We start from the raw sequence: 21771 nt of genomic DNA, 5'->3' as shown, positions 1-21771 counted from the left end.
GTGTACGGTTTATTAAGCATTTTTGAAAAATGATTTCGTACACGAGATATGTGTACTGTATTTAAAAGAATTCGCATGTACATTACAGGTGGGTATAGGATTCGGGCCCATTTGTACCATGCAGCATTTAAATCCTGTGGTCTATCAAAATGATGAATTTTATTGTTTTATGATAAACCTATGAACTCACCAACCTTTTGGTTGACACTTTAAAGCATGTTTATTCTCAGGTATGAAAGAAATCTTCCGCTGTGCATTTACTCATTTTAGAGATATTACATGGAGTCGTTCAAGGCATATAGAGGTCCGTTCATCGCGATGGTACCATATGTTATTGTATTCGTTCAGAAGATTTTGGACGGGGTATGACAATAGTCGTGCTTGGGTTATGTTTGACACACTGAAGAACTCTGATGTTTAATATAACTATGTATAACTGTTTTGAAAAGTAACACCAGTTGTATTGTAATATGGAAATGTTATATGATTTAAATACTTCCGCTGTGATTTTTTTAAAAAAAAGTACGGTGTTACAACTTGGTATCAGAGCATAGGTTTGGCAGCATGTACATTGTAATGAATGTCATGTTCCCAAATCTTGATTGGATTTGTGTCAAACATCCTAGTGAGGGAAAGGGAAAGTGAATGTAGGTGGAATACGTGTTAGTTGCTAGGTACTAACTGATTATCCACTAAGCTTTTGTGAGATGTTATGATAAGACAGGTATGGATGATCAAACTTGAGACGTCGATACCCCCTTGATCCCCAGAATAGTGAGAGCGTCCTCAGAGGAGCATAGTCTAGAAGATGACTTGCGAAATTATAATTTTCAGTTACATAGTCAATTGAAATAAATGAGAGGTAGAATATAGGAACTAGAGCAACAACAGTCACAACCAGTTGATACCACTATTGCTCCAACCATAACTAATTCATCAACACCGTCGGATTTTCTGATTCCACAATATGCGTCTTTGCCTATTAGAGACGCACAACAACAACCGCAACCACACTTCCAAATTTCACCCCAATTCAATTATTCACATTCCGACCAAATGATGTATCCGTACCAGATGTTTCAGCAACCTATAATTGAAACCAAGAAGATGTGTACATATAAACAGTTCTTAAATTGTAATCCTCCTACGTATTCGGGCAGCTCTAATCCGACTGTCACTTTAAATTGGTTGAGAGAAGTGGATCGGGCATTTGAGGCATGTCAATGTGAACCAGAACTCAGAGTCACTTTTGCTTGTCGGTTACTGAAAGATAAAGCTATGGTATGGTGGGATTCTGTCATTACCCATGTAACAAAGGAACAATTCGGTCAAATCACTTGGGAGCAATTTTATGAAAAAGTGTGCGAACAGTATTGTACCCCGTATGAGATTGGAAAGTTGAGGAGAGAATTTTTGGAGCTAAAGATGACCGAGAAAATGTCTGTAGACGATGCAATTGAACAGTATACTAATAAACTAAGGTTTTCGCATCAATGGGTTCCTGATGAACAATCCAAAATTGATCATTTTGTGGAGATGTTGTTGCCGGAGTACAGAACCATGGCAAGAGTTGCCACCACTTTGTCTCAAGATTTTGTTATGGCAAAAATGGCTGAGGATGATATTAAGGCTGCAATTAATCATAGAAAGGAAAATGTAAGTGTTCATTAGCAAAGTCAAGCAATAAGTCAATCTAGTTTCAAGTCAAAGAAAACTTTTTGGAATAAGATGAAAAGAAAGCAAACTCAGGGTGTATCTAAGTAAAAATCGGAAACGTGGTGTGTTCATTGTAGAGCAACTCATGTTGGACAGTGTTCTAAAAGAACCTGTCGATGCTACCATTGTGGTTTGATAAGACACGATGTTAAGTCTTGTTTGTATAAAGATAATGTGTGTTGGAATTGCCAGAGTAAAGGTCATCGATCTGATCAGTGTCCATCCGCGAGAAAGTCATATTCTAGATTAGAGTCTGGAGCAAGGTCAGGATCAAGCGGGGGTTCGACAAGGGGATCACCAGGTTCGGTGACAGGGCAGAAGAGGAGAAAATCCTCTTGAATCTAAAAGGTATGTTCTTGATTAATTTTATATTTATTATAATATTGTTGATTGTTGGTAAACACATGATGTGTCTATAGTCTGCTCTGACTGACTGTAATTGTGGAAAAATGATTGCGTTTTCCTAATGAGGAAGTAGTAGTTAGTAATGCAACAACTCCAGTTATAACAATTGTGTTTAGAGTTGTTAAAGATATTATTGGGATCTTATTCCCTTTGATTGTTTGCCATTTTTTCTTGTGACTGCCTTGCTTTCATTGATACTTTTCAAGTATGATACGTGTGACTTGATTGTTAGGCATATAGCTTGTCTTGATATATATATTGGTATGCATGATTTAACGAAAGTTTTCATGATTTATATGAAATGTATTCTCTTTCCTTTGATGGACTAGACACATGTAGTGGTCTGTAGGGATTGGGATTGGGTAGTATCTTATAATAGCCTTAATCCTTGACCGAAATATGATTTATTTCGAGTTGTGTGTTATGTAAAATATTAAGCTATTATCACTTATATGCCTCTAACTTCTGTAATATGATGATGTTGCATGTTGATTCGTTGTTTGAGCTTTTTAACTAGAATTGATGTGATGACTCTAGTTACATCAGCTGTGTTTAGAGCTACTATTGATATTACTGTGATCTTGATCCCTTTGATTAGTTTTCGTAACCTCTTTGGACTGTAGACTGACATGCTCTCTGAGAATTGTCAAATGTGATGCATGATATAGATATGACATGCTTTTTGTGACTGGTTAGTTATAATATGAAACTTGTCTATTATATCTCGCTTGTTATAGTGATATCCATGATTTGATAAGACTGCATAGGGCTTATGTGAATTGTGTTTCCTTTCTTTGAATTGATGGGACACGTATAGTGGTATCATAAGAATTGGAATAGAGTAGTATTTCCATTGTTTAGTGATAATGGACTCAAACCCTGTATGCGGTTGCTTTGCGTATGTGAATTGCATGTTATATATGATGCTAGCCCTACTGTATTGTTATACTTGAGTGGATTAGTTGCGTGAAATTTGTAGTGAAGCCTTAAGGAATTATTTTCCTTCCTTGAACTCGTTTGAGTTTGTGCTGATCCTTAGAAAGTAAGTGTGGGTAGTGTTCCCTGTGTTGTCTTTTAGAAGATAGGGAAACCCTTGACCTAAGTAAGGATTGATACCGGATATGTGTTATGAATGGAAGACAAAGCCGAGTGTTAGACAATGTTTGGGAATTGTGACCAGTGAATCATTAAGATAGAATGATATGTCTTGAAAATTCCTATGCTTGGATAGTGGTATGACATCTTCGTTTGACTGTTATAACTTGCGGGAATTGAACTGAGAATACCTAGATTGTTATTGGTTTACCAATAGTGTGATTTTTGTAAACTGAATATGGATTACTGTGATATGTTGTAAATGATGACTTGATCAGGTTTAGTTATATAACCATATATGAACCTTTTGATGGTTGATGACATATGACTGATGAGACTTGTTGACCAGTGATATAATAAATTTCCCTGTTACCGATGCTTAACAGGAAATTATGTGCCTTGATCAATGTGGAAATCATTTAGGATTTTCCTTGTCAAGTGACTCAGAATGAAGGTATGATTTAGAATAATATACTTGTGTATGGCCAACAGAAGTATATTGGGGTAAGTCATACAGAAATTTTGGGAAGCTGAAGGAAATTTAGATGACTCGAATTATGCATGGAATGTGGACTGACTGTTGGACAATGAATTATTGAGCATGAAATGATTAACTTGGACGAATTTGATCAACCAAATACGTATTTTATGAACATTAAGTATAGAATTAAGTGAAATGAATGAAATCTAGTTGCCATTGCATGGAAAATTTGAGGGAATTTAACTGTATAAAAAGTCAAACCTGATAACGATCTGGTGGATTGGATGATATCGAGTGTTACAGTGTCAGGAATGGGATCTTGATTGTTAAATTGACCTCGGAAATTGGGTATGGTAATGGTTAGTTGGATGACTTACGGAGCAAATGTCATTGTTTAGATGGTGGTTTGTTATGATAATTAGCTATCCTTTGCATTTTATCGGGAATAATGATGGTATCGAATGACAAAAAGTTGGGATTGACTGGTGATTTTGGTATATGAGTCTATAGAATTTGTTAACTTAAAGCTTGTAGAGGGTAAGTCGACCGAGTACGTGAGTTAGAGCACAAAGGGCATTATCGTTTAGATGTAAACTTGAGTTTGAAATTAGAGGTTATGATGAGCCTGTGACTTTTGTGATCGTGATTGACCAGATTCCGAGGACGGAATCTCTTTTAAGGGGGGTAGATTTGTAACACCCTTAGACTGGGCCTAGCTGGAATTGACTATTTTGCCCTTATTTATTATTAAATGTTATTTTAATAATTATATGTTTATAATTATTTGATTATATAGTTGAGACCAGTTCGTGACAAGGGTCATGGAACATGTTTGTTTATTTAAATTGGACCTCGTTTGGACCTCTTAATGAGGTGTTTCGTGTTTTAGATAACTAGTAAATAACCGTGTGATACACGGAGTAGGTTTCCCTCATGTGAAGGAAACCCTTATTGCTTAAAAACCCCTGCTTCCCTTTTATTTCCGTTTTGGAAACCCTAAACACAAACACATACACAAACGCTCCCAAATCATCAAACCCTAGTTCTTGAATTCTTATTTTTGTGTTAAATCGATTCGGGGTAATTGTTATCAGTAATTTCGTGATCATTACAAGGTATTTTACATGTCGATTTCATGTATAAATCTGTGTTTAATCTCTTGTTTTATAAAGTTTTGTATCAAATGAGTTTTTGATCAAATCTTGATCTAAAAGTGCTGTTTGTGTTAAATTGCTGTTAGAAAACGTTTGTATATGAGTTATATATGTTTCCTAAGTTATTTGTAGTGTCAAAATAGTGCAAAAACGAGATTTGGGGCTCAAAATGACGAAAACAGCGACCTGGTACTGATGAACAGCTCCCGTACGGTTGCAGGATGCATCCGTACGGTTACGGGGTGTTTCGGGGCCATTTTGGGTGCATCCGTACAGTTGCAGGGTGCATCCATACGGTTACAGATGCATCCGTACGGTTGCAGGGTGCAACCGCGTGGTTGCAGTCTGGCAGTTTTTTGGAAAACTTGTTTTGGCCGTAATTTTCAAACCGTAACTCCGTTTTCAATGAATAAAATACCGTTGGAAACGTAATGAGATTTACTTTTTAATGGTAAAGTTTTTAAACACTGAATCAGATTTTATTTTGGGTCAAAAAGACACGATAGCTTGTATGCTTCGATTTACACGCGTATAAGGGCTGTTTTCGCATGGACACTTATGTAGCCTTGTCAAATAATGAATGTAGAGTTAAATCATGTGGTTTATAGTATGAATTGATGATTATCATTGATTGGAAAAGTATACTAACTTAGTATATGATGTTCTCAGGTGATAAAGGAACGGAGAAGACTCAGTAACATTAGACCACTGAGTTCTTGCTGGTAATTGGTGAGTGGGACTATCCTTATGGATATTGGTATTTAGTAACAAGTGTAGTTACTACCTGTTGTTATGCTATTAAAAATTATGATAATCTATATATGCATGTTGATTACTGTTATAATTATAAGTAGTAGGTGATATTGCTGTTATCAGGTTGCCTGATTAGATTGACTCCATACATGCCTGATTAGGGTACCATGTGGTTATTAGTGATGTTACCTACCATGAGGTTGTAGGTGGTTTATGTGCACATGTGAGAACTGTCCGTGTATAGAAGGGACAGAAGAGGTCAACCGTGTATAGAAGGGTTGAGCTCATTGGTTATTGTAATGACAGTATATTGCAATTGACGTATGTAAACATCAGGAGAGGTATACTGTGGGACAATAACGAGGGCTATCGGTATAGCTCTAGCTTGATCCGCTAGTAGTTGTAGACCTGGCAGGGTTAACGATCCTCTTGTATTTATAGCCGTTAGTGCTATGTATAGCCGTTAGTGCTATGAGAGTGAATAGCTGTGTAGAGCTATTGATACTTAGTGAATAGCTGTGTAGCGCTATTGATACCCTTATTGTATAGCTATGTTAGTGTAGTAAATTTGGTGCCTTTAGTGAGTAGCTTGTTAATGTTATTGCTGCTTTGTTGGTTGAGTTACTGCCTAGCTCTGTATGATACAGCTGTGTAATGCTTTATGATATGATAGCTATGTAACGCTATGTCCATTAGACCATGACCAGATGCATGATCCCTAAAAGCTAGGCTTGGTACTCGATAGTAATATCTGTTGGGATATCTCATTCACTTAGCGTTGTGCTAATCCCCCACATTTTCTCCCCTGCAGGTTATATTGTTTCACATGCTAGGGATGGGAGAAGATAGTCGTGCTTGGGTTATGTTTGACACACTGAAGAACTCCGATGTTTAATATAACTATGTATAACTGTTTTGAAAAGTAACACCAGTTGTATTGTAATATGGAAATGTTATATGATTTAAATACTTCCGCTGTGATTTAAAAAAAAAAGTACGGTGTTACAGTCAACTAGTCAACCCACCCTCTCATCTACTCATTCACTCCATCTTCCACCTCCCCATTTTCTCTACTTCCATTTTTGATCTCAAACTCCCAATTCACTAATTCATCATCTAAATCAATTCAAGCAAGCAAACATCAAAACAAATTACATATTCGTGATCCTCTCTTCATCCTCTACATGTTGGTACCAATTTCATCTCGTTTGGGTAACATTTTTAAAACTCTAGATTTCATGTTCTTAGTGTTTTTGACTTGAAATGGTGTTTATTAGTGTCTATGGCTCAAGTCTAACATGAATATGTGTTTGGTTTGCTCGATTTGTTGTTTTGAGTAACTAGCTTGAATATGAAAAATGGGTGTGCTTAATCTTAAATTTTGGATGATTAAATGTTGCTTAAATGTTAAAGTTCATGTATTAAATGTGTTACCAGCATCATTAGCTTCATTTTGGTATATAGGTTGATTTAGAAAAGCTTCATTTACAAAATTGTTGAATTCATGATTCTTGGTTAGGGTTTGATGAACTTTAAAATGGATTTTTGATGCATTGAATGCTATGATATGTTGTTAGTAAGTGTTTAGTCACAATGTATGTTTAATTACCTTCGAAACGGCGTATTGTATGCGTAAATTGGATTCCCGAATCACCGTTTGCATTTTTGAGCTTGAGACGTTAAATAATGATCATTTATTGAGATTTTCATTGTTGTTAATGATGGATTTGATTGATGAAATATGTTTAGTTGTATTTCTCGTTAAATTACCTTTCCAACGATATAAGATACGTGTTTTGAATGTTTATGGTTCATAAGTTATGATTGTTTGAAGTTGGATTCGTGCTTGAGTGTTCAATAACTGCCAGACTTGCTGAACAGCCATACTGAGCGCCGCTCAGGGTCTTGGAACACCGCTCCGGGCCCCGGCTATCCAAAAATACGCATTTTCATTTAATTATAACTATGCTACACACCCCCGATCAACATGAAACTTGGCCAACATGCTTATATATGATTAAAAACCTTTAAAAAATTGTCGGATACCCGACCCGACTCCGTTGACTTTTTCGTTGACTTTGACCAAGTTTGAATTTTAGTCAAACTTAACAAAACACTTATGCAATCGTTTTAATTTTATTTTATACTTGATTCTTGCATGAAACTTGACAACGTGATTCACATGCTATATAATCGAGTCGTAACGAGCCATAGGACTAATTGAACACATTTCGCCCGACCTTGTGTCGTAACCGGTTAATTGATACAACTTACTTGTTTAGGTCAAGACTAAGCAAATTTCATGCACACGTTTACTTTGTGAAGTACTTTTATACTCGTGCACTCGAGGTGAGATCATAGTCCCACCTTTTCAACAACTTTTATACTTTTAAATCGTGGGCTGAGAAACATATACTTTGTTACATCTTGTACTACTTACTTTTATACTTTGAACACAAGTACGAAAACAAACATTTCACAGCGATTTTGAACAAAAATCCTCAATTCAATTATCATTAGTTACACTTGCAGTGTGTAAGTGTGATCGTGAACTTATGTTGTGTGGATCCATGCGGGCTAGACGTGCCCTCATTCAGACGGTTCGCTACCGTCAGGGATGAAATATATTTTCAATTTCAGTGTATGTTCTAACACTATGTAACAGGGTACCAAACAGTAAAGTCTTGATAATTGGGTGCTCGCGAACGTACTTTTGGAATGCAAACGATTTGGAAAATCAACTATATTAAATCTTGTGGTTCAAAAACAACGTTTATTACAAACACCTATGATTTCACCAACGTTTTTCGTTGACAGTTTTCTATATGTTTCTCAGGTTCATACTTGGCTACTTGATACATGCTTCCGCACACTTTGATTACTTGCTTGGGGTCAAGCATACATGCATACGCTAGTGATACCACATTTGGATTCAAACTTAAAGCATACATACTTACAATTTTCGATTGGACACGAAGTCCTACAAGTCCCGCATAAAAGCGCATACACAATAAAGTCTAAGTCTAGGCACCTATCTCAAGTCGCCTAAATCCCTTAGACCATGCTCTGATACCACTTGAAACAACCCAACCCGTATTCCATACTATAATTTTTTTTTATAATACACATTTACGCGCCAATTAAATATGTAAACCATTCCACAAGTTCCATTTAAACGTACGAAAATTTAAATGTTTACAAAAGGCACGAAGGCCATTAATTAAGTTCAATACAAGTTTGACCCACTACAAATGATAGTTTATAATCCAAATGACACTTTGAGCATGGTTTGGGACTAAACTACCCAAAATGCTAGGCCAACTTCCAAGCTTCAACAAAACATCATCAAGGGCCACCTAATGCCCGATAACCCCTTTTCCCTTATCCGCACCTGCAACTAAAAAGATAAACAACGAGAGGGGTAAGCTAATGCTTAGTGAATGCAATAATTATACATGTGCATATATAACCTACTTATTTGCAAACACTTACACCACACCGCATTCAAGCTAGCAATATGACAACCATGCAAACATCATTCATAAACTACTATCCACAATTCATAAGAAGCTAGCAACACCAATAGCATATAGTTCCATATTAAAGATGCTAATACCAAATTCACACAACCATGGTTAACCAATAGTAAGAAGGAATGGTACTCAAATTTCCCATCGGTGTTCATAACAACCGTTAGTGCACAACACATATATCACTAACCCTTGGACAACACATATCCATTCATAAGATCGTTAGTGTACAACACATATAACACTAAATTAGACAACACATATCCATTCGTAAAACGTTAGCGTACAACACATATAACACTAAATTAGACAACATATATCCATTCATAATTCGATTAGCGTACAAAACATATATTGCTAACTTGGACAACACATATCCAATCATACAAATAAACACATCATATACGTACATGTATACTTATTCCACTCACCTTGACACAAGGATGATGATTATGCCTTTCCGAACTTCAAAGCAATGTACCTAATTCATTAAGTACACATTCAATTACACAAACTAGTGGAACTATCCACATTACATACACTTGAGAATTTAATGACCCAATTTGCATTAAATGACTCAACTACATCCAAACCGCCCATAAATGGCCATGTCTCATCTTTAATCACTAAAACTAGTGAATTGAAGTCTACAAACTTCAACTAGCACAACTTAGGGTAATTCATAACCATTTTACCCAATTAGGTCAACTAGTACTCATTTGACCCATTTTAAATACTTAGACTCACAATCGAGTCAAACTTACCCATTAACAATTCTTTCATCAATTTAAAAGTGTATTAGTGACTAACAACACCATTTAACACTTACAACCTCAAATCATAAGACCAAACCCTAGGTTATGGCTATTAGGGTTTACTTTCAATAATCTCACCCTAAATCCACCCATTTAACCCTCAAATGGGTCATACAAGTTCCAAATGAACAAACCCTAGCATAAACCAATTAACATTCAAAACATAGAGTTAAAACTTACCAACACTATCCACTTGTAGCTAAGAACAAGGAGAACAACTTTAATTCTTGCTCCAAAGATCAACTCTCAATCCTTCACTCTCAAATCTCACTTTTAATCCAAATGGATTTTATGTTTTGGAAGAGAAAATGGAAAGAAAAGAGAAAAGAAAATGAATTAAATGGACAAGTGGTGGAGATTTAATGCTCCCATCAGATCTATACGTCAAATTACCAATTTGCCCCTTAAAATCTCTTAAAAAGAGCTAAGTCCGGAATCTGTCCAGCAGGACTGCCGCGGCGCGGCTCAATTCCTCGCGGCGCGATGTAGAAAGGGAAAACAGACCCTTTTTAACACACTTTCTGATCCTGGTTCGCTTTATTCGTCGCGTCGCGGCTTAGTTCGTCGCGGTGCGGCATTAGCCGCCACCTGACCACTTCGACAACCTTAAACAAATTTCGATTTTATTTAATTTGTACATTCCATTCCCGCTTCCTATATTCACCTAGTCTTCAACATTAGTCTCACAAGACTTAACGCTATCAAAACCCATGTATAAACTTGTATATGCACATATTGTCAAGTATGTATATATATATATATATATATATATATATATATATATATATATATATATATATATATATATACACATATCTACACATATATCTATACATTTATACATAACTAACGAGTTACAAACGTGCTAATTATTAAGTAGGCACCTTTAGATATGTACGGGAAAAACGGGATATTACAATTTATAGCAACCGTGATTTTAAACTAATTATGTCACAAGTTATTTCATTTATACTTTACTACTTTTGTAAACTTAAACTTGTTGTTGAACCGTTTGGTAACCTAAAACTTTGTAAATCTTGTACATTTTAAATGAATGCGACATAATTTTGGTCAAACGCGTCTCATTTAGGGACTATGACCACGTAACAGGACTTGAGTTAACGGGACTTGAGTTAACGGCGCAGTCAATGACGATTTTGTCGGGTCGTTACAGATGGTATCAGAGCGTTGGTTATAGGGAACTAGGATGTGCATTAGTGTGTCTGACAGAGTCGTTAGGACGCGTTAGTGAATCTAGACTACAACCGGATAGTTAATCATTGCATTCTGACTTGCATTTGCTATAGATAGCACTTATTTGACTACTTGTGCATTATACTTGAATCTTTCTTAGGTGAACTTCTTAATGGTACCAAACTTTCATCATACGAATCCGTATTCTACCACGTTCTGGTAACACGCGTAAATTCAAGATTCATATGTGTAAGGATGACGACGACTTCATTAGTCACACTAGTTCGGGAACTCTGTCTCCTCGGTTGTTATTCGTCACCGTCCCGGCTTACTATCCACAAGTGTTGTAAAGTTACCACCACTACTTTAGATGAGTATCGTCATCACTATTTATCACTACGGTTACGTACTACTCGTTATCATAATTCGTTACTATTTTCGTGCCTAAAGACATTATTGTTTGACTCGAACCGCATTGACGTGAACAATCATTTATACACTTCCCTCGGGAAACGCTTCTTCAGAGTTGCACTAATTTTTTCGATTCAATACGAGTCGCGTTAGAAACGTCGTTACACTTTGTTCATTTTAGATCTTCACGATTACACGAACTTGATTTTATGGAGTGATGTGTGAATGGAGGTATGAGTTAGCATAATATAACGACACTCGATCAATGTGGTTATATTATGGTAAGTCATACCAAAGTTCTAATGACACGTGATGGTGATTGGACTCGATCAACCTAATCACCACCATGTGCCATGTACATGACTTCATTTTTCTTGTTGGATATCCGAAAACTCCGAGAATATTGATAACAACCATACCAGGGACACATCTTCGGTTATTGTCGAACCATATTTATACTTCCGAATGAATGACAAATTCTTTCAACTTCAAACATGTGTTACACGCGTATACTATCTCGTTTTCGCACAGTTTTATCGACGAACTACAAAATGTTTGGTATGCTCACATCGAGGCGGAAACTTCTCTCGCATTAAACTCGTACTTCCGTATAAGGAAATATTTATTCTAAATTCTCAATGAAAAGAGAGACTCTTCACGTTATACTAGTATTCTCCACGAGGGTGAATACTCCTAATGAACGTTTTCAGAAACCGATAAGAAACTTGCTCTAACAAACGTTTTCAAAAACCGATAAATCTTCCGCGGCGCGAAATTCTTAAAGAAATGTACCTCGTTTCGGATCGAGATGCTCGTTTCACTTCTAGACTTACAAAAAGCCTCGGGACCACGTTTAAACATGAGTACAACGCATCAACCACAAACCGACGAACAAAGCAAATGTACGATTCAAACCTTGAAAACCATAATATGAGTTTACGTTATCAACTTCAAATTTACTTGAGAAAATTATTTTCCTTTAGCCGAATTCTCTTACTACAATAATTTTTATTCGAGTCTTAGCGTCACACCTTTTGAAACCATATATGACCGGAAACGTCATTCTCCTTTTGTCAAACCAAGTAAATGAAGATCAATTCACCGGGCCCGAGTTTATTCATGAAACAACCGAGAAATTGTTCAAATCCAAGAAAGGCTCAAGACGATCCGTAGTCGCCAAAAGATCCATGCAAATGTTAGACGTAAACCTCTCGAATTCCAAGTGAGTGACCGCGTAATGTTAAAAGTCGCACCTTGGGAAGGTGTAATATGTTTCAGGAAATGCAGAAATCTAATCCGCAATACATTGATCCTTTTGAAATCTTGGGGCGTTTTGGACCGTTGCTAGCCGTTTAGATTTTCCGACTCATTTGAGTCTCCGTTCATCCTACATTCCATGTATCCAACTTAAAGGCGTGTCTTGCGAAACAAACTTGTTATCCTCTTCGACGAGCGTACAATCGATGATAAACTTCACTTCCTAGGAGGACCGATTGAAATTATGAATCGTGAAACCAAACTCTAAAACAACGAAAAATCCCAACTGTCAAAGTTCGTTGAAATTCCCAAGGAAGTACCTTCACTTATTTATAGAATTGACAACGCAAGATCTCGAGGAAGGAACGACGACTACTACTTCCAACTAAATTTCGGGACGAAATTTCTTTTAAGGTGTGGGTAATGTAACATCCCGCATTTTTCCGTTAAAATTATTTTTAACACCGTCTTTTTTTTATAGATAATATCTTTCGTTATCTAAATTCGTATCTTTCGTTAACTAACGTTCTTAATATTTCCGTGATTCGATTATAACATCTCTCATTTACTCTAGCGTTTTTAAAATATTCGTTCGGTTAATTCACGCACCCGCTTTTAAACTCGAGGGACTATTGGCGTCAAGTGGGCAAACTAGTTGACTAGGTCAACTAGTCAACCCACCCTCTCATCCACTCATTCACTCCATCTTCCACCTCCCCATTTTCTCTACTTCCATTTTTGATCTCAAACTCCCAATTCACTAATTCATCATCTAAATCAATTCAAGCAAGCAAACATCAAAACAAATTACATATTCGTGATCCTCTCTTCATCCTCTACATTTTGGTACCAATTTCATCTCGTTTGGGTAACATTTCTAAAACTCTAGATTTCATGTTCTTAGTGTTTTTGACTTGAAATAGTGTTAATTAGTGTCTATGGCTCAAGTCTAACATGAATATGTGTTTGGTTTGCTCGATTTGTTGTTTTGAGTAACTAGCTTGAATATGAAAAATGGGTGTGCTTAATCTTGAATTTTGAATGATTAAATGTTGCTTAAATGTTAAAGTTCATGTATTAAATGTGTTACTAGCATCATTAGCTTCGTTTTGGTATATAGGTTGATTTAGAAAAGCTTCATTTACAAAATTGTTGAATTCATGATTCTTGGTTAGGGTTTGATGAACTTTAAAATGGATTTTTGATGCATTGAAGGCTATGACATGTTGTTAGTAAGTGTTTAGTTGCAATGTATGTTTAATTACCTTCGAAACGGCGTATCGTATAGATTCCCGAATCACCGTTTGCATTTTTGAGCTTGAAACGTTAAATAATGATCATTTATTGAGGTTTTCATTGTTGTTAATGATGTATTTGATTGATGAAATATGTTTAGTTGTATTCCTCGTTAAATTACCTTTCCAACGATATAAGATACGTGTTTTGAATGTTTATGGTTCATAAGTTATGATTGTTTGAAGTTGGATTCGTGCTTGAGTGTTCAAAAACTGCCAGACTTGCTGAACATCCGTACTGAGCGCCGTTCAGGGTCTTGGAGTGCCGCTCCGGGCCCCGGCTATCCAAAAATACGCATTTTCATTTAATTCTAACTATGCTACGCACCCCCGATCAACATGAAACTTGGCCAACATGCTTATATATGATTAAAAACCTCAGAAAAATTGTCGGATACCCGACCCGACCCCGTTGACTTTTTCATTGACTTTGACTAAGTTTGAATTTTAGTCAAACTTAGCAAAACACTTATGCAATCGTTCTAATCTTATTTTATTCTTGATTCTTGCATGAAACTTGACAACGTGATTCACATGCTATATAATCGAGTCGTAACGAGCCATAGGACTAATTGAACACATTTCGCCCGACCTTGTGTCGTAACCGGTTAATTGATACAACTTACTTGTTTAGGTCAAGACTAAGCAACTTTCATGCACACGTTTACTTTGTGATGTACTTTTATACTCGTGCACTCGAGGTGAGATCATAGTCCCACCTTTTCAACAACTTTTATACTTTTAAATCGTGGGCTGAGAAACATATACTTTGTTACATCTTGTACTACTTACTTTTATGCTTTGAACACAAGTATGAAAACAAACATTCCACAGCGAGTTTGAACAAAAATCCTCAATTCAATTATCATTAGTTACACTTGCAGGGTGTAAGTGTGAGCGTGAACTTATGTTGTGTGGATCCATGCGGGCTAGACGTGCCCTCATTCAGATGGTTCGCTACCGTCAGGGATGAAATATATTTTCGATTTCAGTGTATGTTCTAACACTACGTAACAGGGTACCAAACAGTAAAGTCTTGATAATTGGGTGCTCGCGAACGTACTTTTGGAATGCAAACGATTTGGAAAATCAACTATATTAAATCTTGTGGTTTAAAAACAACGTTTATTACAAACACCTATGATTTCACCAATGTTTTCGTTGACAGTTTTCTATATGTTTCTCAGGTTCATACTTGGCTACTTGATACATGGTTCCGCACACTTTGATTACTTGCTTGGGGTCAAGCATACATGCATACGCTAGTGATAGCACATTTGGATTCAAACTTAAAGCATACATACTTACGCTATTTATAACAACCGTGATTTTAAACTAATTATGTCGCAAGTTATTTCATTTATACTTTACTACTTTTGTAAACTTAAACTTGTTGTCGAACCGTTTGGTAACCTGAAACTTTGTAAGTCTTGTACGTTTCAAATGAATGCGATATAATTTTGGTCAAACGCGTCTCATTTAGGGACTATGACCACGTAACGGGACCTGAGTTAATGGCGCTGTCAATGACGATTTTGTCGGGTCGTTACATCGACCCACCATAAGTCGGGATAGCCGGTATGAGATGGATCGGTGAGGGTGTTAGGCTTTATGGTTCAAGGAACGCTACCTGTAATGTGTTAGAGCGTGGGCTGCCGGAATGCGGGTGCGTTGGGAGCTAGATGACTAGCGCTTATGTATTGAATACTTAGCGCGGAATACGATTCCTTACTAAATATATTATAGGTTCCAGATCATGCTCGGGTGATTCTGGGATGATGCATTTATGGCATGGGCTTGGTATTTATAGGGAAGACTGGTCTCATGTGATTGGTGCCACCAAATGAAGACAGATTCATGGTGTGCCCCTCTAGTACTTGCTTTGCTCATGGAGGAGACAAAAGGTAAAAGGTGTTTTGTCCGTTATGCTTTTGGTCGGTCATATCTCCTGTTGGTCGGCCTCAACCCTGTACAGGCTTTTCGTACAATCAATGTTGGCGCAGCAAGGTATGGCGCGCACTGGTAAGTGCGCTGTCCTATACTGTGTTTGGCGCTAATATTGTGTATGTGATGTGCTAAACGATATTAATCGGGTACGCGTATCATTATAGTTTAAAAAACAATTCTCCAATATATTAATCTTGGGTGGTCCGAGAAGAATCTGAAAATGGTCACACGATAATCCGGCCAGACCCGGTACATTAGAGTAAAAATACTCGTCGTCCTCTGAAAACTTCCTAATAATTCATATTGATATGGATTTGCATCTGCTATAGTTGAGAAACAACATGTGATCAACCAGATTATTAATTATCATGGCTTGGACTAGTATTATTAATTATCATGGCTTGGACTAGTATTCTTTTAATGAGTAATGACTGGTATTCTATGTTGTGTCTTGCCAGAACTTTGTTGGCGGTTCATATAGTGATTTTTTTATACATATAATAATTCATGTACCATTCTTGGATAAGTTGTGTTTAATTGTTATTCGAGGCCAAGTACCATAATATACGACACTATTACGATGCTATTACAAGTATATTCTACTCTATCATCTGTTTACAACTTCTATCACAAATATTTCCTATGAGAGTGTCACGTGAGAATATCTTCATTGGAAATACAAATACAAATCTATATAAAATTTTAAGTAGATATATGTATGCGAGTTAACGGATATATCCGCAACCAGCCAACAGATCACCCGCGGGTGAAATTTTTCTAAATATACCCGCCCATGATGGGTACAGATACTTGCGGGTCGTGGAATTTTTCCACACATTGTCATCCCTAATGTTAACTTTCTCCATGAAAAAACGTCAATACTAGGATACTTATTTTTTATTTAATTATATTAATTATATAACCTATGAAATCAAACAAGACAATGTGATACTCCTTAAATTGCTACAGAACCAAACTCATATAATTATATTACATCACCATGAAATCAAACCATATATTGAACATCTTTGACAGGAAATATAATGCAAGTCTAATACACATCATCTTCTACCTGGAATCAACTTTCAACTCTTGAATGCAATCTTGGTACTCTACCTGAAAAGCTGAAACACACATACAACGATCAAGTCAAACCATTTAATGATAATCTACATATCGTTAAAAAAGATAAAACATGGCACCTCAAATACGTTGAATAGCATCCAAAATATGTTGCAATTCATGGACAACATTTTTGATATTCATCCGTTGAGATGGGGAATCAACAGAGCATGATACTCCAATCTTCACAGTTAGAGCTATGCATTCTTCTATAATCTTTGCATTTGAAAGCCTACTTCTCGCATTGACATAATCCTCATGATGAAGATTTAAAAGTTCACCATCAATAATATCATTTACATGATCCGGTAAGGCCATGTAAGCAAAATTATGAAGGCTAAGACCATCCTTAAATGTGTCATCTGTCGGCTTTTTACCCGTCATCACTTCCAATAATAATATTCCGTAACTATAGATATCCCCACTGCTTGTCATCTCATTTCCAAGACCAGACTCTACAATTAAGTTATAAACAATTACTATAGAATAATAGTGTATTAATAAATTAAGTATATGTATAGGAGTACATCACTTTACCTGGTGGTGCATAACCAATTGTTCCTTTGATGACAAATGAGCTGTTTAGGCTTAAATCTGTTCCAAGAAATCGAGCTAAACCAAAGTCTCCAACATGGGCCACCATATCTTCATCAAGTAGAATGTTGCTAGGCTTCAAGTCACCATGAACAATGCTCGGTATGCAGTGATTGTGAAGATAATCAAGTGCATATGCGATGTTGATGAGAATATTTATTCTTTGAACAATGTTGAGTCTAGATGTATAACTTTCACTTGAATGAAGCCAATCATGTAAACTTCCATTGGGCATGAACTCATAAACCAAAGCTTTGAAATCATTGCCTTGAAAGTCAACACCAGAACATGAGGTTATTATCTTCAACAAATTGCGATGTCGAATACTCCGCCATACTTCGCACTCAGCGGTGAAGCTTCTATCCGCTCCTCGGTTTTGGAGATGTAATACTTTGACTGCAACCACTTTGTCATCTGGATCAAGTGTTCCTTTATAAACAGAACTAAACCCACCCTTACCAATCAAGTTGGCTTCTGAGAATCCATTGGTAGCCTTGAGAAGCTGGCTGTATGAAACTTTCAAGAATCGCCCATTTATCGAGGATGATTGAGACACTAGGTCCTTTCTTTTCCTTTTACAACAAACGTACACGAAACCTAATATGCTCACGAGTCCAGCCACAATCAAAATGAGAATAACAAAAAGTGGAAACTTTTTTCCATTATGTTTCTTCGTCTCCTTGCATTTGCGTAAACCGAGTTCAACCAAGCCACCACAAAGCCTACGATTGCCCAAAACTGAGAACGCACTTGAATTAGCAAACACTCCTACGACCGGTACTTCACCCTCAAAATCATTAAAGGATAGGTTCAAATATTGTAACGAGAACCGTTCAAAGAACTGTGGAATTTCACCAGATAAATTATTATAAGAAAGATCAAGTGTTTCGAGTCCTCTCATAGAAATTAACGATGATGGTATCATGCCTTGCAATAAGTTTCCCTTGAGGGATAAAAATGTAAGGCTAGTGCAACCACCAAGGCTACCAGGTATGTTACCCGATAAACGGTTATCAGATAAATCCAGATTAGTCAACATCTTGAGGTCTCCAACCTCAGCTGGAATTGAACCAGACAAATTGTTATGAGATAAACTTAATGCTAGCGTTAGCGATGAAAGTTGTAAAATTTCTTTCGGTATGTTGCCGCTTAGTTTGTTGTCAAAAAGATACATTTCTGATAATTGGCTACATTTCCCCAGACGTGATGGAATATGGCCTTCGAGTATATTGGTATGTAAATACAGAGTCTCTAATATCGATAAATTGCCGATTGCATCTGGGATCCACCCTGAAAGTTGGTTTTGGTATAGACCAAGATATTGTAGATTTTGAAGTTTACCAATAACAGAAGGTATTTTTCCTGTGAATTGATTTTGTGATAATTCTAAAAAGTTTAATCCAACCAGATTGACTATCTCTGAAGGGATGTTTCCAGATAACATATTCCCTGCTAAATCTAAGATTTCGAAGTGATCCGAAAGATTACCAATGGATCCTGGAAGAGCTCCTTGAAAACTGCAATCAGCAATACTAAAATACTTCAATTTGCTGCAGTTTTTCAACGAATCGATAAACTTCATTTCATCAGCTTGTGCGCGTCCATGGAGGTTGGTATCAGCTAAGGATATTACAGAAATATCACTTAATTTTCCAAAGTCAATGGTCACCGTCCCTCTAAAACTATTGATACCGATATCAAGAATCCTTAACTTGGAACAATTAGATATCGAGGGTGGAAGATATCCACTGAGTTCGTTCTCCCATAATCCAAGCCAGTCAAGATCTGGGAGCGTTGCACCAATGTCGGATGGAATAGTACCGCTAAGTTGATTCATAGGCAAGAACAAAGTAGTTAGAAACGAGAGGTTATAAAGGGAACGAGGGATCGTTCCATACAGTTTACACTCTCCAGCTAAAAAATAACTTAAACTATTCCATCTGCCTAAGGTGTCCGGAATATTCCCACCCAAAGGATTTGAGTTAACTGAGAAAATTTGCATCGATGTGAGATTCCCCAAGGAAGATGGGATTCCACCAGTTAAGTTATTTTCGTAAAGTGAAAGATTAGTAAGTTTCGAGAGCAAACTAACCTCCATAGGTATGCTTCCAACTAGCTGGTTTCTACCAAGGAAAAGTGTTTCAAGACTGGAACAACGAGACAAGTTAGTTGGAATGACTCCGTTAAATTGGTTTCCCTGAAGAGCAAGGACGCGCAGTCTGGATAAACGGCCCAGGTCTTGAGGGATGGTTCCTTTAAAACTGTTGTTTTGTAGTATAAATTTACGAAGGAAGGTAAGGTTTCCTACATGAGGAGACAAAGAACCTTCTAGACCTTGCGAAATCAGTTGTAGAGCAGTCACTCTTCTATGCCGTTTCCCACATGAAACACCACTCCAATCACAGAAATGGAAAGAGGTGTTCCATGAGGTTAGAACTCCATAAGGATCTCGTGTGATCATCTTCTTGAATGATAACAACGCCATGTGATCGGTCTCGTTTCCATCATAGGAAGCTGAGATGGTGGTGCCAGTCGCAAGAAATATAACAATAAAACCAGAAGAAAACAGAAAAGTAATAATATGAGATAAATATACTAAGCAGGATATTGGTTTCCTTGAATTCATTGCAGGGATTTATTAAGTATGTACAACGTATTAGCTTTTTATATCCTCAGATTTTTGCATTAATATTTTGCACATACGGACCTTGGTATTGTTGCACATGGAAGTCAAGAGCATTGAGGGATCACCATATAGAGCAAGTCAAGTCAACCCACTCGGAGGGGAATGAGTGGGGTGATGAGGCCATCAAATAAAGCAAGTTTAGCCACAAGAGCACTCAAAGTCAAGTGATCTACCCACTAGTTGTTTAAGATCATAGTGCTTTTGGAATTGGTACACATTCTTCTTTAATCTTTTTAATTTTTTAGTATACATGTAAAGATTTTTTTGCCTATAAAAGCAATATAAAAAGCCAATAATTATTCTTCAAGTGTTCCAATAATGAAGTCGGGGCAAATGATAATTTGTTTACCATCATTCTCTTCTATTTCTTTTTCTTTCCACTACTATTATTGTATTGTTATGATATTTCTGATTACCACCACCGTCTCTGCTTCCTATAGAGGAAATGAGACAGATTACGAGGCTTTGGTGAAGATCAAGTCAATGATCACCCATGACCCAAATGTAGCTCTAAACTCACGGAACACTTCAATCTGATTGGAGTGGTAGACTTAGTATGCTCTCTGTCTCCTTTTGTAGGGAATCTCAGCTTCCTCATTAGCATAACAACATTATCAAAAAATTATATTTAAAACCATATTTATTGAAATTTAACATGATTTAGAATACTTGAATTCTTGGTTGTTCTTGTAATATATCTTGGCAAAATATACATTTTTTTTTCTTTTGCTACTTAATAATGTTATTTCCTATTGCATACATGATCTCAAATATAAGCTAGAATGATTCTAACTGGTATGGCACTATATTAAGAACTTTTTAAGGATCAACGTTTCCATTGTCCTCATCCGAACTCAGTTAGCTGAAGTAACAGGAAACAGGAAATAATAGACATTAAATATTAAATGCTAAACTGAATTAGGAGGTTCAAATAGGATCAAAGTCTCATTGGGGAATTTCTAATTAAATTATTATATTCACCATCAAAACAGAAGTATAAGATGTAAAAATATACCTTTAAAATATAACTCAACTTCCTTAAACTTTATTTGTATGTTTTAAATAATGTTGAATCGCAGAGGTCTTATTATAGTTTTATTTGTATGTCTAACTAGCACTGTATAAAAACTTAAGGTTCCATTGTTTACATCATTGTTTATATGCAAGTGTTCTTGATTGAAGAAGAGGTCGAAGAAGAGGGATTAAGAATGGAAGTTAGTTGAGTTTAAGATAATAAGTAGAAGATACAAGGTAAAAGGTGAAAGGAGATTAGGAATTTGGGCTATTGTCATTTCATAGTTATCAAAATACATCAA

General features: G+C 36.5%; 2 protein-coding genes across 2 annotated transcripts; one reads left to right on the top strand and one right to left on the bottom strand.

Moving 5' to 3' along the window:
• The first annotated feature begins 1059 nt into the window (after positions 1-1059).
• LOC139863255 (uncharacterized) lies at positions 1060-2055 on the top strand. The gene is made up of 2 exons (XM_071851892.1): positions 1060-1656; positions 1909-2055. The coding sequence occupies exons 1-2, from the start codon at positions 1060-1062 to the stop codon at positions 2053-2055; spliced, it is 744 nt and encodes a 247-aa protein (XP_071707993.1).
• Positions 2056-17131: 15076 nt separating this feature from the next.
• On the bottom strand, positions 17132-20531 carry LOC139862503 (uncharacterized). The gene is made up of 3 exons (XM_071851115.1): positions 17713-20531; positions 17256-17630; positions 17132-17177 (listed from the first exon to the last, which is right to left on the bottom strand). The coding sequence occupies exons 1-2, from the start codon at positions 20393-20395 to the stop codon at positions 17257-17259; spliced, it is 3057 nt and encodes a 1018-aa protein (XP_071707216.1). The 5' UTR covers positions 20396-20531; the 3' UTR covers positions 17132-17177; position 17256.
• Between the last annotated feature and the right edge of the window lie 1240 nt (positions 20532-21771).

Source organism: Rutidosis leptorrhynchoides, chromosome 8 (assembly GCF_046630445.1).
Source record: "Rutidosis leptorrhynchoides isolate AG116_Rl617_1_P2 chromosome 8, CSIRO_AGI_Rlap_v1, whole genome shotgun sequence".
Taxonomy (NCBI): Eukaryota; Viridiplantae; Streptophyta; class Magnoliopsida; order Asterales; family Asteraceae; genus Rutidosis; species Rutidosis leptorrhynchoides.
Note: the sequence above shows the minus strand (reverse complement) of the source record. Positions and strands in the feature narration are given on the sequence as shown.

Excerpts from the sequence above, each read along its gene's own strand:
- LOC139863255 (XM_071851892.1), top strand. The coding sequence starts at position 1,060 with ATGTATCCGTACCAGATGTTTCAGCAACCTATAATTGAAACCAAGAAG. Across the intron at positions 1,657-1,908 it reads TTAATCATAGAAAGGAAAAT|AGTAAAGGTCATCGATCTGA; the intron begins GTAAGTGTTCAT and ends TGGAATTGCCAG.
- LOC139862503 (XM_071851115.1), bottom strand. The coding sequence starts at position 20,395 with ATGAATTCAAGGAAACCAATATCCTGCTTAGTATATTTATCTCATATT. Across the intron at positions 17,631-17,712 it reads AATTGGTTATGCACCACCAG|AGTCTGGTCTTGGAAATGAG; the intron begins GTAAAGTGATGT and ends ACTTAATTGTAG.